The following is a 17,528-nucleotide window of genomic DNA, read 5'->3' as shown; positions in this document are numbered from 1 at the left end:
GCAACACACTTCTGAACTTCTTCGTCACTGCCGAGGCCAATCAGTATCGACGAGTGCCTCTTTGACGGGTCTTCTAACGCTCTGAGATTGAGCCAACGTACGAAGGTCATACCTTTAAGCAAGGTACTATTGCTCATTTGTAATTCCTCACGATGATCTTGGAGGTCAGGATTGAATGTTGTTGGGATACCATTCACGATTATCTCGTGCCTGGTCTCTTTCATCTTTAAGTTCTTAAAGGCTCCTTGCATCCATAGCTTGGGCAAGGATCTTACCTTTGTCGCGTGTGCTGGTGTTTCAAAATACAAGTCAATGTCGTTTGATGGGTGACGGCGGATGCTTTTAGCCTCTATGGCGTTTTCGTCCTCAGGACTCATCTTTACTTGATATGCTCTAAATGCTATATTGATTTCTTGAATCATTTTAGCATTAGACAAGTTGGGAAGCGTGATCTCTGTCCCAACTTCATGCACTAATGTAATTACATTTGATGATCGCGGTTTTGGTGGTGGTCTCGAGGCTGGCGCTCTTTGTTTGGCCGGTAAGGTAGTCGACTTGCTAGTAGCTGATGCGTGTTTAGACGCCGCTAAAGCATATGACGGTGTCGTTGGCGTCTTTAAGGACGTTGTCTTTTGTGTTAGGCCAGGGTTTTGGCCTAGTGCTTTGTGGAGGAAGGATAGGGATTCGACGATTGTGTCGAGCTTGTCTTCAGTTTCCCTCCCCTTGAAAACGATGTTGCGGGGTTTTTGTGTTGGGTTCATGAGTGAACCCGGGGTGGTGAAGTTGCGCTTAGCGTCTTCGTACATGAATTGATCGTACACGGCGCCCGTGAGGACTAGAATATCAGCCGCGGTATCGATGTCAATTTGGATCTTTTTCGTGGTCTTGTGTTTGCCAGCCAAGGGAATGCTTTCCTTGACTACCTCCAGAAGCTTACTGACCATCTCCTTGAGAGATGTCGAGTCAGCTTTTTCTGGGAACAGGTTCTTGATTCGCTGAGAACGAGGGGTTCCCGTTACTTCGGCCGCTTGGAGTTCGGCTTCGAAGCCTGGTGTGTTCGTTCTGGCTCGCTTCTTAGCAAAGCTTCCCAGATCGGACGTCATTACGGAGGGAGATTGAGTTAGGCCTTTGGTAAGGCTGGTTTTATCGAAGATGAGGGGGGTTGATGCAGAGGACGGTTTGGGGAGTTCCTGCGGCCCGACTGGATTCACGAACGCGTTGGACGCGTCGCGAGTTGGAGGAAGGACACTTGAGGTGTTCTTCTCTTGCTGGCCCGTGTCCGACACGCTTTCGACCTCCATGTCGACCAGTATCGCGTGAGAGGTTGATTTGGTAGTAGCGAAAAAGTTAGGAGAATAGACTTTTGAAATTTGGACGAATGCTTGCGCAGTCACGGACCGGGTCACGTGACTAATTGCTAATTCGTGGTAAAAGACCTCTTTTCCTTTCTGTTTCTCCGCATATTTCATCACATCATATTAGATCACCGCAATCGGCGATCTTAGAGCATCCACTATGTTGAGGGTGTTTTATCGTAAATTTTGCGGTCCTGATCGCAAAATTTAATCATGCGTGTTGTAGCTAAGTTGTTAACCGCATGAAATCCACTATGGGATGATGTAACGTAGGATTTAACTACGATAATCTGTTCTTAGAACACTATACACGCTATGGCAAAGTCGAGACTCAAATTGAAGTATCTTACCACGCCTCACCCAGCTCACTTCTATGATGATGACTACCTTGGTAGCCAGAAAGAACCAAAATGATGGCTTCAGGTGTTGACAATGAGCATCGAGCTTTCTCACATCTTGCTCGATCTTGGTGAAATCAATCGCACAGAATCACTTTTTTTTAAAACAAAATGCGTTTTTTTTAGCAAATTCAGAGTAAACAGCTACCATCAACAAGCTGTGATTTTGAGGGACGAGGGAAGATTTTGATTGAAGGTGGTGAGTGCAGAGTGGGATGGATACAGATAGATCATTTGATGGCTGTTGACCGATTTGATGCGCCAAAAGTCTACGATAAATCAAGTCGTAGGCTTGCGTAGATTTGAACAAGGGGAGTGCAAGATTTGACGCAGTCGTACGGACCGCATGTCTAAAACAGGTCCATAGTAGACCTGTCTGGATTTTAGCGTTATTCTAACGCTAAATCACATCGTTAACGCACCCATAGTGGATGCTCTTACGACGGGTAGTGATTGTACAACCAATGGAGCGTAGAATCATTTTCATCGGTTGTTTCCCAGTTCTTAATAACTTTCAGCAATCACATCCAATCACGTTGGCAAACTTTTTGTTGGACTCGTATTCCTTTGGTATCGATGGCTAAATCAGACATTTGTCGTCAGATCTTTGTCATACTTTTTTGGAGTCTGTTATCCTTCCTTATTTCCGGTTGGAGCATTCGATACTTGTAATGACCATCTTGGCATACCTATCTTTGAGGTTACATTGATGTGATAGTGTTCTGCGTGATTGTACAGAAATCAGATTTATTCAACGGCTTGTGGAACAAAATGAACGTGGCTGAAGTCGTTTAAAATCCGGTCAAAGTTGTGGTTGTTTGAAAGCAAACTTTGGTGGGACTCAACTGATTTGATCAGATCTCACCGACTAAAAACTCTGTTCTGATGATTTTTAACAGCATCAAGAATATAAGAGTCAACTTGTAACTCTGCTTATTTGTACGGTAATTTATTGTACAACTTTATCTCTTATTGGTGTCTGAGGAAGTTCCACTGAATACCGCCTCCTCTTCAGCTTGAAGGCTGAAAAAAATCCTACTAATTTTGTAAAGAGGAGAAATCACATTCTGTGAAATGTGTTTGATGTGTCAATTACAAGCATTCTAGAAATTACAGAGCACATGTAAGATGCACCGCCAACATATTTACCTCGGGTTTTGTAATCCGAGGTATCCTCGGATGCAAAACCTCGGACAGACACTGCCAGCATTAAAGAGGTTCCCAGATGGGAATACGGGTCCTAGTGATCAGATTCCCATTCTGCTACTGTTACACAGTTCCATGAATATTTCCTGAGTAGCCGTTGTGATATATGTAGTCAATATTTTGAAATGTGTGTCTCAATCTGAACAAAGTTACAGCATGTATTACACATGATTTTCTTATCTAGATGAGCAGATAACTGAGCCGACCTGTATGTAGCTGATAGCTAAGGATTTACTCAGATGTTTGCACACATGTAGTGTATGCTTTATGGCTCAGATGTGCAGTGCAAGATGATTTGATTCTCCATTCTTCTCTCAATGATATTCCCAGCCTAGGTCACGTTCTGACCAGGGAACCTATTTAATGCTGGCAGTGAGAAGCTTCCCGAGGTTTTGATCCGAGGTTATTTCCAGGGCAAAAAAATACCTTGGGCGAAAACCTCGGACAAGGTCTGTCCGAGGATTTGCCTCCGATGATGCCTCGGATTTCTCAACCCGAGGCATCTATGCTGGCAGTGATGTGATTGTCCATGATTCATCACATTCCAAGAATTCACTCAAAGTCCATTCTTCCATAGAAATCATGTTCTATGATTTATCTCAACCGTTTTCTTTCAAACCTTTTTTCACAATTTGGACAAGCCCCACTCTACCATACAGAATCTCACCAACTCTTCTCAACCAAAACCAAAGATACCTCAATGTGACAATAGCAGTAACAATGGAGTGGTCATTGAGGTAGCAAAAGAAAAGAAATCAAAATCAAAATCAAAAGTAACCTCCATGAACAAATCAATCAAAGTTAAATACAAGAACAAAGTTGAAGCAATTGAAGTTCAAGATAATAAGAAGGATGAAGTTGCTGGTGGTGTATGAACTCAACATCAAACTACTTCAAGCATGACACTGACTTCAGAAGCGCAAACAGTGGTGGTCTGAAGACTAAAAGATGAAAGCTGGTATTGATTAATCATAACAGTAATTCCAAAGTCAATGTGGCTTTGTCAAGATCAAAAACCCAATTTAAAAGGTATGAATTTTTCTTTACCTACATCTTTTCCTTTACTTTGCTATCTAGTCTTCCTTCCCTTTCCTTTCTTTTCTTCATTTTCAAGTGGTTTATGACTGACAGGTTTCAGGATGCTCAGAGCCACATCCAATCAGTGTTGAATTGGGGATTGACAGGATTCAAGGCAAAAAGACCCTTTTCATCTCTTCTTTTTTATTCTTCCTTTCCCAGTGGTACAGGACGGGTATTGGAGGTAAGCTGTACCACAAAGTATTTTGCAACATAAAAGTGTCATGAAAGTACTTTTCACATTTTTTCAACAAGCATGAATTTCATTTTAATAATTGTCTCAAGTCACTCAAATGTGTAAGATTTGGAAGAAACAGTAATCCAGCCTTGAGATTAGTCAAGGCACGGATTGAGCACTTCATTCAACTCCTCTGATTCCATCTCTCTAGCATCAACTTATTTGCTGCTTGTGTCATGGGTGGCAAACACAGTGTATCAGGAGGTGTATCAATAATCATGTCACTAACATGCTACATATAGATATTCTCGTACTTCATATCCAAGTATTTGCAACAGTTCATGACAGCCAAAGTGTGCTAATGATTATGCAATTCAACTTTACCATGAGGTGCCAAGGAAATTTCATCCAGATCATTTGGTATGTAATCCAATGAAGATCTTGTGCTTTTCACTCTTTTCAAGGAGATATTTGTGTGTGTGACTAACTTGGGATTGGTTGAAGACAAAAAAGGTATATATCTGGAAGAGGATATATATTTGATACAGAATACAGGAAATGGCAATATGAAGGAAGATGAAAACTTTTTTATGCCAATTAAGTAATAATATTCACAGTGCAGTATTCAAATTGCTCATTCAATATCATCACTTAAGGGCACGTTCACTTAAGCAATTTCTGGTGAGAAATCACATTATGCAGAAATTTAAAGTGTCCATTTGGTGGCGCATGTTTCATTTTTTGCATTAAATTTTTTTACAGAATGTGAGATTTCTAGTCAGGAATTCCTTGATGAGTGAATGCACCCTAAATCTCTCAAAGTTCAGTTATGGAAATCAATCAACAAATTATCACTTACATATATATCAAGATTTTTCCCTGCTTCAGGTGCTCTTTTCCTCATCCATTGTTTGAGGAAAAGAATCATATTGTTCACAGTATCAACCCATCTCATCTTTTCCTTTATCCTTGACTTGGAAACCTCACAGGTTGGTCTTCAGGTAGCCAGTGACTTGAGCTTGATAAGTCACTCACCTTTAGAAATTGTCACTGGATCATAGGTTGCTCTTCAGGTAGCTAGTGATGTGAAGTTGAGAATTTACTCACCTTTATTTCACAGGATCATAGGCCTGAAAGCGTTCTGTGGTTTTTCATTAGAACCCTCATCTTCAACATGCAAAAGACACATTCAACAATCCTTTGAAGTACAGAATGGCAATATTCAAAAATCTCCTTCAGAATCTGTGGTCTTAAGCCAGAATGTTTTCATTCCTTGAGACGGAATTGGTGTGGCTCGAGGGGCGCTTGAGACGGTTTGTTTTACCCTGAAAGCGTGGCCCTGGGGCCTAAGATTGCAGCATGTGAGTTTGAGTGAAAAAAGGAAGTGCCTGTGGGTGGCCACACGCGGCGCTGAGTTACTCCACTGAAGGCTCCCCGACTTCGGATGACGTGCTGCGCAGAGAAAATATTGAACTAACAAAAAATAGAAACGCATAGACAACAGTTTTGCCGTGGCCCGAAACTTGAACCCTTTGTCTGACAGGAGGGTGGTGGGCGGGAAATCAAAAAATAACAAAATAACACTTGCTGGAGACTAGAGAGATTTGAAAAACAAGATTCTGAAAACTGAACTAAGATACTAGGAAATAGACTTGTATAACAAATAGTTTTTTGTGTATGTAGTATACTGATTTTGATTTTTTGGATGATAACGACGCAGAGAGGAAAAAGATGGCAACGCTGGGGGGAAAGAGCTTGGTCCGACAAGACGTGAGCGTTTCCTGTGACCCTGGCTGTCCTTGAAAAAAGCTTGGCTCAAATCCTACCATTGGGGTGGATGTTGTGATGCCATTTTTACTGCACCTCTTCTGGGATTTGAGGTCTCACACCTCTTTCCGCGCCTGCGTGTTCTACGCCTTACACCTATTCCGGTCTGTTAATATCCGGTACCAACTTCCAGGAATTGGTGTGGCTTGAGGGGTGCTTGAGACGGTGTGTTTTACCCTGAAAGCGTGGCCCTGGGGCCTAAGATTGCAGCATGTGAGTTTGAGTGAAAAAAGGAAGTGCCACCGCCCTCCTAATGTGGAGAGTTGGTGATGGTAAGTAAGAAGACGTTGATGTGCGCGGTGCGCTTTGGTTGCCCGACTCCTCATGCTGGTTGTATGTCGTCCCACGGGAGATCCGCAAGGCTCCATGCTGAGGGGGACTTTTCACCGGCGGACTCGCGAGGTGTGCGTTCGCCTGTGGGAACAGACTTGGTCAGCAGGCCGGCTCGAACAGTCGGAGACTGAGAGCGTACCTAAGCTGGGTGGTGGTACCACCCCGTTGTAGGTGAGGCCGTCATGCTGTGTTACTGGCCATGAAATTCTGGAACTGCTGGCAGTTGGTGCGTGCGTATCATTTTGGGAACTCTGTCTTCCATCCTCGAACATATGGGGGGCATTTCCTGGGAAAAGGACCTGCTCCCCCAACGTAAGTCCAATCTGCGGCATGTGATCCTCTGCATCACGCAGGTTTAGGATGGGATGGTTCCGGATGTAGCGTTTGAAAGAATCGCCGGACCAGCGACCAATTGCTTGTATGGTGTCTCGGTGCATTCCCGCTTGAGCCAGAGCTGTAGCGCCACCTGCGCGAAGGGAATGTCCTGATCTGGTTTTGCCGAAGATGAACTCGAGTCTGGACATGAACCACGACCTTGTCGGCATTTCACAGTTAGATCTGACAAACAGCAGGCTATGTGAAGGGAATTTGTCATCTCGGAGGTTTACGTATTGTACCAGAGTTTTTACTGGGCATAGGCGATCGTTAGGGCGTCGCACGATGGCCACTCTGGATCCTTGGAACTTTTGATCGGCTTTGTGGTATGGCAGGGTGTATTCGGCCACTTTACCGCAAGTGGATATTGATAAAGAGGCTCGGTGAATGGATTTTCGGGAGTTTTTTAGACTCAGGGTGTCTGGTGTTACGAGTTCTCCTAGGCGGTGTAGCGCGGCGAATCCAACCGCCAGGATGGTGTTGAATAGGAGGTCATCAAACGTCGTGTTGAAGGTGTTTGATGCGATTGCCAAGTCTAGTAAGGTGAAAGCTTGGGCTTGCTTGGTTGGCACAGCCAGTTGCTTCTTGAGGCCTACTACGGAGGCTTTTACGTTGTCGGAGGAACGGGTTTCAAGGATGTTTGGATAAGTGGGTTTGAAGTGTCGGATAATGCCGGTAAGATATGTTTTGATGGTGTGTTAGTCACCTAGAGGAACGAATTGGTGACATGGTCCATTTCGGTGAAAGGTGCTGAGAAAGCGTGAAACCTCAAAACTCTCCAAGAGTTTGGAATTTCAAATCTCTAGAGTAAACTCAGAGAATTTACCTTCACGCTTTATCACCCCTCTTCACCACACCAGTTGAACTCATCGTTTGCAAAGTAAACTTTCAAATAAACAGATTCGAACAATTAGAAATGGATTTCAGAGGCCAAATCAATAGAGCAGCAAACAACGTTCAAAGACGGTTAACACGAGCAGAGGCAGCGGCTACAGGGGCACAACTAGAAGAGAGACTAGTAACTCCAAGAAGAGGAGGTGGTGGCGGAAGACAAAGACAAGAAGCAAGAGAGGAGATAGAAGAAGATGGTTCTCACATTCCAAGAAACCAACAACGTCGAATGCAACAAGTCGAAGAGGAAGAAGAAGACCCGGAAGAAGAATGGGGAGAGATCGGAGAGTTGAGGGATGAAGAGAGAGATGGAAGTCAAGAAATGGAAGAAGAAGTAGTACATCAAATAAGTGAACGCGTAAGGAAAGGTAAGAAAGAGGTTACTATTTGTCTTATCTCTTGTTTCTCCATCCTTTCACCATCTCTATCCACCCTTTTACCCTCTCTATCATATCACGAGTTTTTCTTCTCTATTCTATTCTCTCTACAAAATTGTTCTTCCTCATCATAATTCAAACAAACCGAGCAAACGAAGGAACAATTATCAGCAAAGACGATATGTCACGCCTGACCCGGCTTCAAATAAGGTCCAGCCTAAATTGGCTTACAATAGATAAGATGCCTGGTTCGGCTTAGAATAGAACCCAGCCGGCTCGGGCTTACAATACGTACCATATCGACGAAAAATGCCATTGGAACGCAACACTAACAACGCGTGAATCGGACTAATTCTCGTAGAAGCCAGACGCGAAGCCTTGGTGGAGCTGATCCAAGAAGCATATGATCGAGACGACAAGGAAGGAGCAAGAAGGTTAACAAAACGCCTCCACGACGAAGAAAAAGAAGATCAAGGGGAAACTCACGCGTATGTCATAGACAACGAGTCATCCAAATCGTCCGAGGAGGACTATAACGTCCAATCCCTGCTCATCGGTAAACAAAACCAAACGGCGCCGAGTGTGACATTCGTACGTGAGACCCGACCAGCACCAACAGGCCCGTCACCAAAGCCTACAACTTTATTTCAAGGCTGCAAGACAGAAGAAGAGTCAGACCGCGCGAAAACTTTGATGGCGTCAAAGAAAGGATCACTTACCCTATCGAACGGAGACATGATCCACAACGGGCGGCTGTTCAGAAGCGGACCGGCGAAAATGGGAGATGCGATAACCCCACTTTCACCTCATCTGACTTTAAAACTCAAAGCTTTGAAATCCTTCATCCCTCTCCCGGTCTTCGACGAGGAGTTCTTGGTGAAAGACCAGATGGCTTGGTCAATGCTACCTCCTAAAAGCGAAGACAAGGCTGAAAAAGAGAAGCGTCTGTATGGAGGGGAAGGTCCAAAGGAAGAGTTAACGATGGATTTCGAGTCTTGGTCAGATTGCATGGAGTTAATGTGTACCCACTTACAAGACCAAGATTGGGGTCCAGTGGCGGATCGTTTCGAAGGTCATATGGTGATAGTGAAACAAATCCGGAAAGATTTTGGTTGGATGGTTGCGTTAAGGTACTGCCGCTTAGTTTGCCAGGGGGTAATGAGAGAGACGATCAATAGCTTTTTAGGAAATTGGTCAGAGTTTCAAGACCACTTATTAGCACAAGCAAAAACAAAAGCAGAAAGCTTCAATGAAAGATCTTACCGAACAAACCCGTGCACACCGGGAGGCCCAAAGTCAAACATCTGTCCATACACGAATCAACTGAAAACCAACACATCAAAGTCAGGACCGTCACACCCACAGCAACCCCCATACCAAAGCTCAAGCTCTATACCTACAGTGAATCGTCACGCGAGTGGGAGTACGTATAGGGGTAATAGAAGCGGAAGACGAGGTAGAGGAACAGGTGGCCAGTCATGGTATAGAGACAGAGAATATCGGGAAACGAAAGAAGGGCGAGGACACAAAAGCAGAGGCCCGAAGTGGGGAGATGAAAGACGACGAGATCGGAGTAGAAGTCCAGAGAAAATATTCGAGAAAAGGCATGGAGAAGGTCAATGGAAACAAGCGTAAGCCGTAGCTTGAGGAGTTGTATCAAACATACTGAAATGCATTTACCTGTTGGTAACTGATCAAAGTCTTGATACCCTAAACCCGTGACCCCCCGTGCCCACTTGCCCCTTGTCTTACCAGTAAGACCGGTAACGACGAAGAGACCACACCAAAACCCTCCCAAACTAACAGTACCACAGACCCATTCCATCGGCGAAGTAAGACTGAGCATCCCCTAAACTCAGAACAAGATTCCAGGAAAGGCCAAAGCAGTTGGAAAGAGTTAAAGTTGAACAAGAAAGGCCAAAACACCGGAAGCTGGCCAAGCGGCCCGTCTTTCGAAATGAATTTAGAGGTCTGGAGGAAAGAGTTGGCAGGAGTAGGACTGTTGAAGAAACACAAACACACGTTAAACATGTTCAAAACAGGTTTCTCACAGGGAATAAAAGGGAAAGACGCTGACTTACCGACAAAGCCGTATTACTGCCCCCCGAACCACGCTTCAGCCAAACAAGCACAAAAGAAAATAGAAGACAATTTCGAAACAGAATTAAGAGAAGGTCGGATGTTTGGACCCTGGTCAAAAGAAGAGGTATACCGGAAAATAGGTTTTTTCCGAACCAATCCTCTAGGAGCGGTAATAAATGGAGACGGATCATTCCGCCCAATTAGTGACTTATCTTATCCCCGACACATAAGAAGTGTACCGTCAGTAAACAAACATGTCGACAAGAAGGAATTCGAGACATCCTGGGATGACTTCAAGAAGGTGGCTTACTTTTTCATACGTTATAAAGGCAAACTCCTACTCGGTATCTTCGACTGGGCCAAGGCCTACAGACAAATCCCAGTGGCCGAGGATCAATGGCGTTACTTAATGATATTGGATTTCGATGATAACGTACTTTTAGATACCCGAGTGCAGTTTGGAGGTGTAGCCGGATGCAGCACGTTTGGATGGGCAGCGGAAGTCTGGAAAGAACTTATGAGAGAGAAATTCAAGTTACTAGAAGGTTTCCGGTGGGTTGACGATACTTTATTCGTGAAACCCGTAGAAGACACAGAAGCTGGAAATATGATAGATATTGTTAGGCTGAGCGAAAAGATGGGGGTGGCTACGAACGAGAAGAAATGGCGAGAATTTAGTTTCGTCCAGAAGTACTTGGGTTTTAACTGGGATGGAGAAAACAAGACAGTAAGCTTACCTGACGAGAAGAGAAAACTCAGAATACAACAGATAAACGAATACCGAGAGAAACCACGTCAGTCGTACAAAGACACAGAAATTTTAGTAGGACGATTAAACCACGCCACGTACGTGTTCCCGCAGATGAGAGTTTATACTACAGCGATATACCGGTGGTTACAGCAATGGAAACACAAGTATGCTTTAAGAGACGTCCCCGAAGAAGTAAGAGAAGATTTAGAAATATGGGTAGAGACACTCACAATAGCCAGCCCTTTGAGAACAATCCCGAGACCAGAGGTGAGAGCAGTAGGTTGGGTTGGAGATGCTTCCACTTCATACGGCATCGGGATAATCATAGGGAAAAGGTGGGCGCGTTTCAAGCTGAAAGACGGTTGGGACAGTGTAGAAGAAGATGGATCAAGGAGGGGAATTGCATGGGCAGAGACAGTGGCGATTAGATTAGGATGGATGATGCTGAGGTCTTTAGAAGAAGTGGACGGCCACACTTACCTAGCTCTGACTGATAATATGGTATCTGAAGGGGCAATAAACAATGGGAAGTCCCGGGACCCGTGGGTGAATTGTGAATGGAAGATAATCCAGAAGGACTTGCTAGAATGTAACAGTGCGATTAAGGCTAAGAGGGTACGTTCTGCGGATAACGCGGCAGATGCCTTGTTGAGAGGCCTAGATTCGTCGAAGAAGTGGTGGAATAGGATTAGAGTAGAAGTTCCACAAGATTTAGCTAAGTTTCTGATTCAAACATGACAAGCAATGGAAGAAAGCTCACCTGAGACACAAAGAAGCCACCACGAGAGGTGAGGTTCGTCGGAAGCTTGCCGAAGTGAGACTTTTTGCCTTAGAGACTCGTTGCAAACACCAGTAGTAAGAAGGGTGTGCTGGGTGAGCTTGATGCGCGAAGACAAAGGTAAGATCGACATGAGAGAGTCGAGTTGAATTTGATTGATCGCCAAGTTTTGTTGAACAGCACCTCGCGGGAGAACTGTGCGACTTAAACGTAGTCGGTTAAGTGAAACCTAGTGACGTGACATATGAGATGAAGGAACTCCCAAGGAACAAACTATTGGAGAGTGAAACCTGCAACACCAAAGGTTTCAACAAACGTCAGCCCAACCATCACTCTAGATTATGCCCCCATACGTACCATCCAGACAACCCAAAATCACCAAACCCAAGAAATCGGATGGACCACCTGGTCATTTCGGTTCAGCACTGTTGATCGCTTCAAGACCGGGGGCCCATATGGCGCGTAGTGGTTGGGCTAAGTCAACTCTAAAAGGCTACTCGTCAGGTTTGTCGAAGTTCATCGAATACATCACCTCAACAGGGAGATCTTTCGATGACCGGATACGGATTTGAAGTGACGACGTGTACGGTTTTGTTGCTTGGGCAGGAAGATCCGGTGTAGAAGTTGGGGCACCCCCTAAACGTCGTATAGCTTCAAAGACAATAAGAAAGTACATTGACGGGATCCAGGCGTGGCACCTAGTAAGACATGTAAGGAAGATTAAGTTAGACGAATCAATAGTAAACTTATTACTACGAGCAACGAGAAACAAAGAGGAAGGAGACTTACTCACTAACAGCAAGAAGCCGGTAACTGTTCAACAATTGTTTCAACTGCTCGATCACTGTGAAGGGAAGTCAGAAGTCCATGACTACGTCGCAAATGTGGCGCTCGTTAGTTTTTGGGGACTTATGCGACTAGGAGAGGTATTTTGGAAATCAAAAGAAGACGGAATGATCTTAAGACAACACGTTGAATTCGGAAGGTCAAGAAGAGGAGAATGGGTACGATTTCATTTAAGGAAAGGAAAGACAGCAAAACCAAACGAAATTCAACAAATTCACCTACAAGCCCAGCCTTCGGTACTCGATCCAGTCGCAGCCGTCAGAAGGTTGATGGACAACAACCCGAAGAAAGACCGGGATGACCCCTTATTCGCATTTCAAGGGGGGCTGCTGACGAAGAGAAAGTTTATGACGGTATTAGAAGGAGTGTGGGGAGCGACAGGAGTAGGGACCTGGTCCGGCCACTCCTTTCGAGTAGGAGGAACTTCTCTCCGGGCTAATCTGGGGACAAAAGAGAGCAAGTTGATGAGTGCTGGTAGATGGAAGTCTGACTCCTACAAACAATACATTAAGATATTCACAACAGCAGAATTAGAGAATACGAAGTTATTTCTAGATGCAATAGACTCAAGAAATAGCTGAATTAGTTTTGGAACTTTGTGCAGAGCAATGAAACTATATGCAAGCCCTAGTAGTGGGATATTAGCTAGAAAGAGGGGGAAGACCCCGAACTGTGTAGATCATCCCAAGTGGGGACTTCTAGTTAACTTGGTTTCAACGGAGATTACCACACGCACCGTAGAGGGGGTTGTCCTCCAGGCCAAGGACGGCACGTGACGCCACGACATCCTTGGAGTGGGGACGTCAGACAACCCCTTCCCCAAACCCATTGGAGGGCGGGAGGGTTAGAAGCTGAAGGCAGGCCATGCCAGCCTAGTTGGTTTACAAAACCAACCGAGGAGCAGCCTGCGGCTTTTCCCAAACACCTCTACCCTCACCAGAATGGCAAGGATAGAGGAGGGTGTGTGTAACACAAAACCGCCTGAGGGCGTTCACATAGATGACAGTCTACGTCAAATCATAAAATGATTCTGATCAGAACCACAACTGGAAATGGAGTTGGTTTTACTTCGCGGCCGATGACTGAAATGAAATGGCAAAGGTTGATTTCGGACGGTTCGACCGATATGTGATGATCTTCGCAGAATGAGATGAATCGACGAGCACCGCAGTCGTACTTGGCTTTTGAGGCGGGTTCGAGGTGGTGGAATCTGTCTGAGGCATTGAGTTTTTCCCTTTTGTCGAAGGGCATGACGGTTTTCTTTTTTGGTGGGTTCTTTTTCACAGCCATGCTGTTACGGTGTGCACGGAGGAACGGTGGAGAGCAGTGTGATAATAGAGAAAAAATGAGAAGAGGAAGCAGTAATTGTTATTTTTGTTGACAAATCCCGCCGTCGAGGTTTGTTGGGATGGCCGGGAGGGTGATGTGAGAACGGGATGGAGGAGCTTCGGAAGTGGGAATTAGCTTTTTTCTAGATAGTGCATCTGCTATCGCGTTCCTTTCTCCTGCCACGTGCCTGAATGTGACGTCGACGGAATGCTGCAGCATGATGGTGACTGCATGCCTGAATAGCACTCGAACTGAGTCTGTTGGGCTGTGTGAACTGAAGAGATAGCAAACCGACTTGTTGTCGGTGAAAATCAGGACTTTCTTCGTGTCATGCCTTTGCGACAGGTCGATAGCCAAAACTACTGCCAATAACTCGGCCCAGTAGATGTCTCTCGACGGGGGAGGTAGCGTCAGGTTCCACGTTTTGTAGGTTCGTGGGTTCCAGATCCCAATGCCTGTAGGGCATGCGTCGCAGAAGAAGATGGTGTCTGCGTTTTCTAGATCCCAGTAATGGATGAATGGTTGATTTGGATGTGATTTCGTCATGAGTCGAAGGCGAGAGGTTTTGATGGGGCATATGATCTTAAAGAGGTGGGGGTTCTTCTTGATCGCGAATGCTGCCAACGGGTCTGATGAGAGCGGGGGCGCGGCCGGAAGAGGATCTGCGGTGATAGAAAACTCTACCGAGGCAGAGTAGTGTGATGCCTCTTCTTCCAATTCCAGACCTCTCAAGAATTTTCTGCCATTCGCCCTATGCGTGGGCCTTGATTCCTCGATGATTGAGGTCACATCCCACTTTGTTGCATAAGTGATGTCTTCTGTCGCAGTCATCGTCCAACTTTTGGCATATATTAGCATTCCAGTTGTTACAAGGCTGGTCGCTAAGATTCCAAAGTCTAGCATCTTTGACTTCGTATCCAAAATTGATTCTCGAACGAGGGGCCTTAGGTGCGGGTTTGACTTTGGGCTTTGAAAAGGAGGAAGAAGACGGTTTTTTCTTTTGTTTGGAGTAGCTTGTAGACGGTTTTGAGATATCTGTGTCTTCTCCAATCCGGCTGAGCGCACTGAAGAAGTGTTTGCTTTTAATGCCGTGTAGCTCTTCGTGGGTCCAGTCCCCGAAGTTGATCCAGGCTTGACAAGAGAACTCGAGCCGCATTTCTGTGTCGTAGTCTCAAACGTCCTTCCAGTGGATACCTCTGGACGTTTTCCCGGCTTGTTTGAGGAGGTGGTCTAAATATTTCTCCACGTTTTCCCGAGCAGGTGGGAAGGCCGCCTGGTATGCTTGGCGAAGCAGGGTGATGAGGTCCACCCAGTGGACCATGTTGTCGATGGGCACTCCCTTGACCTTTTCGTCAAACTCGAGGTCCTTTGAGTCGTTGATTCTAATTGTTTTTGACAAGGTGGGCTTGCCGTAGACTTCGACATACACTTTGTCGAGGTCCACATAATTTTACGATAGCAGGTCTTTGATTTGGGAGGTCGGCCATCTGTCCGGTTTGCTGGAGCAGCCGTCGAAGAGTTCCACAGACCTTTTGATGTTTTCTTTGTACTCGTTCTTGATCTTTCTGATGGCTTTGGCGACAGGTGGGAACCGGCTGTCGCGAAGGGAGTTGTCGTCTGTTTGGAAGGCCAGCTTCTTTTCAGGTTTGTTGATTGATCGGATAAACTTTTGAAAAGCCGTATCCAGATTGGAAGACGACGCCGGTGGGTCTGGTGACGGGGAGACATAACGGCTTTTTCCTTTGTCCGGGCGGCTTTGAGGTGCTGGGTTGATGCGGTGGAACAGAGATGAGTCGATACGATCAAGAAGAGGAGGGGGATTTCTATTAGGAGAGTTTCCGAAATGGGCTCTTCTCACCCCGGACAGCGACTGAGACGGTTGTCCAATTGGGCTCTCATATCTATCTCTTTGAGACGGAAAGCGAGTCTCACGGCGGGGGCTTCAAGACGTAGGACTGGAGGAGGGGTCCCTGTCTTCTCTTGTGTTCCTGTTTGGGCGTCTTGAACGCGTTGGTGAGTGGCGGGAACGACGCGAAGGGCTAATAGATCGACCTCCTCGCCGATGTGGGCTGTGCGACGGGAACCGGCGCCTTGGGGATCTAGGGCTGGCGGGTCGACGGCGTCTGGGGCTCCTCGGTACCCTTTTCCTGCGACTTGGACTGGCACGACGAGAAGAGCGCTCATGGCTCCTCGAGTCGTCCACTGTCCTTGTTTCTGGAGCCGGAAGGGGCTGGCGCATTGGCATGTCGCTCTGCTGAGCAGATGTTGTGTATATCGGTGAACAGACTGTCCAATACACTATAGCGGAATTCGTCCGAGTTTGGATGCTTGAAAATGCATCCCGTAAGCAACACGGCTGGCTCTGCGTCCATAAGTTCTTTGGCCGTAGAAGGCCATTTGTGGTTTTCTCCCACCATCTTCCAAAGGGGCCGGTTAGCTCTGGAGTCCAGTTCGATGGCGGCTCTCGCGAACACGGAGAAGTTAAAGGTGAAGTTTTCCAATGTGTCGTTGGTTGGGGGTATGATTGTTGCGAATTGATCTCGAAGACGGCGCATACTAATGGAGTTGCTTCTTCCTGCCTTGTCGTACTGGAAAAGCAGGGCATCGAGTTTTTCGAACTTAGAAGTAGCCGAATTGGCCTTATAGATTTTGTTCACGGATAAGGCAGAATCATTTTGCATAGTATTGAGCAAATCAAAAAATAACAAAATAACACTTGCTGGAGACTAGAGAGATTTGAAAAACGAGATTCTGAAAACTGAACTAAGATACTAGGAAATAGAGACTTGTATAACAAATAGTTTTTTGTGTATGTAGTATACTGATTTTGATTTTTTGGATGATAACGACGCAGAGAGGAAAAAGATGGCAACGCTGGGGGGAAAGAGCTTGGTCCGACGAGACGTGAGCGTTTCCTGTGACCCTGGCTGTCCTTGAAAAAAGCTTGGCTCGAATCCTACCATTGGGGTGGATGTTGTGATGCCATTTTTACTGCACCTCTTCTGGGATTTGAGGTCTCACACCTCTTTCCGCGCCTGCGTGTTCTACGTCTTACACCTATTCCGGTCTGTTAATACCCGGTACCAACTTCCATTGAGATAATATCTAACCAATTGATAGGGTGTAAAAAACCCCAGTACATTGGTGTAACCAGGGTTGAGAAAAAATAGAAAAGGTCTGAATCAAACAAATAGAACCAATCAATGTGCTCATTTCAAAAGATAATCTAATGTACCTTGTGGAACAATGAATTCTTGTTCTTCAGGTGCTTGATACAGGACACCTGCATTGGTGTGTGATCCATCCAAACCAGCATAAACAAAATCAAAAATCTTATTGAATCTACACCCAGCCAAGACATGTTAACTGACTTTACCCTTTTGGTTCCAATGAGCCAGTTTACAATCTTCTAGAACAATGTAGGGAATATGGGTTCCATCAACAACACCCACAAAGTTCTCAAAATAAAAAAACATCTGGTAATTCTTGCAATTCTCTTTTGGGCTAACCTCATCTTGTGCCAGGCTGGACAAAATAAAATGGATTCTAAAGACAGTAGAGGAAATAGTGACTACATAATGGTATGACCAGATCTTTAAACAAGAAGATCATCATCTGTTCTTCCACTGATCCACTTCACTTCCAGTGGATGACCAGTTTTCCTTCAAGGAATTTCATCAAGCCCTTGAAACCAAGCTTTTCCATACATGCCCAGCAGAGCTCTC

The 17,528-nt window shown here is 45.4% G+C and overlaps 2 protein-coding genes across 2 annotated transcripts; both read right to left on the bottom strand.

Moving 5' to 3' along the window:
• Positions 1-234: 234 nt before the first annotated feature.
• MELLADRAFT_60178 (uncharacterized protein) lies at positions 235-1,103 on the bottom strand (the record flags this gene model as incomplete). Its single annotated transcript, XM_007405870.1, has 2 exons — positions 235-270; positions 384-1,103. 2 exons carry the CDS (start codon positions 1,101-1,103, stop codon positions 235-237), a joined length of 756 nt encoding a protein of 251 aa, XP_007405932.1.
• A 12,739-nt stretch (positions 1,104-13,842) lies between these two features.
• On the bottom strand, positions 13,843-16,484 carry MELLADRAFT_93432 (uncharacterized protein; the record flags this gene model as incomplete). Its single annotated transcript, XM_007405869.1, has 5 exons — positions 13,843-14,934; positions 14,981-15,185; positions 15,333-15,557; positions 15,662-16,010; positions 16,091-16,484. The coding sequence occupies 5 exons, from the start codon at positions 16,482-16,484 to the stop codon at positions 13,843-13,845; spliced, it is 2,265 nt and encodes a 754-aa protein (XP_007405931.1).
• Between the last annotated feature and the right edge of the window lie 1,044 nt (positions 16,485-17,528).

The sequence above is a fragment of the Melampsora larici-populina genome, assembly GCF_000204055.1.
Source record: "Melampsora larici-populina 98AG31 unplaced genomic scaffold MELLAscaffold_5, whole genome shotgun sequence".
Classification (NCBI taxonomy): Eukaryota; Fungi; Basidiomycota; class Pucciniomycetes; order Pucciniales; family Melampsoraceae; genus Melampsora; species Melampsora laricis-populina.
Note: the sequence above shows the minus strand (reverse complement) of the source record. Positions and strands in the feature narration are given on the sequence as shown.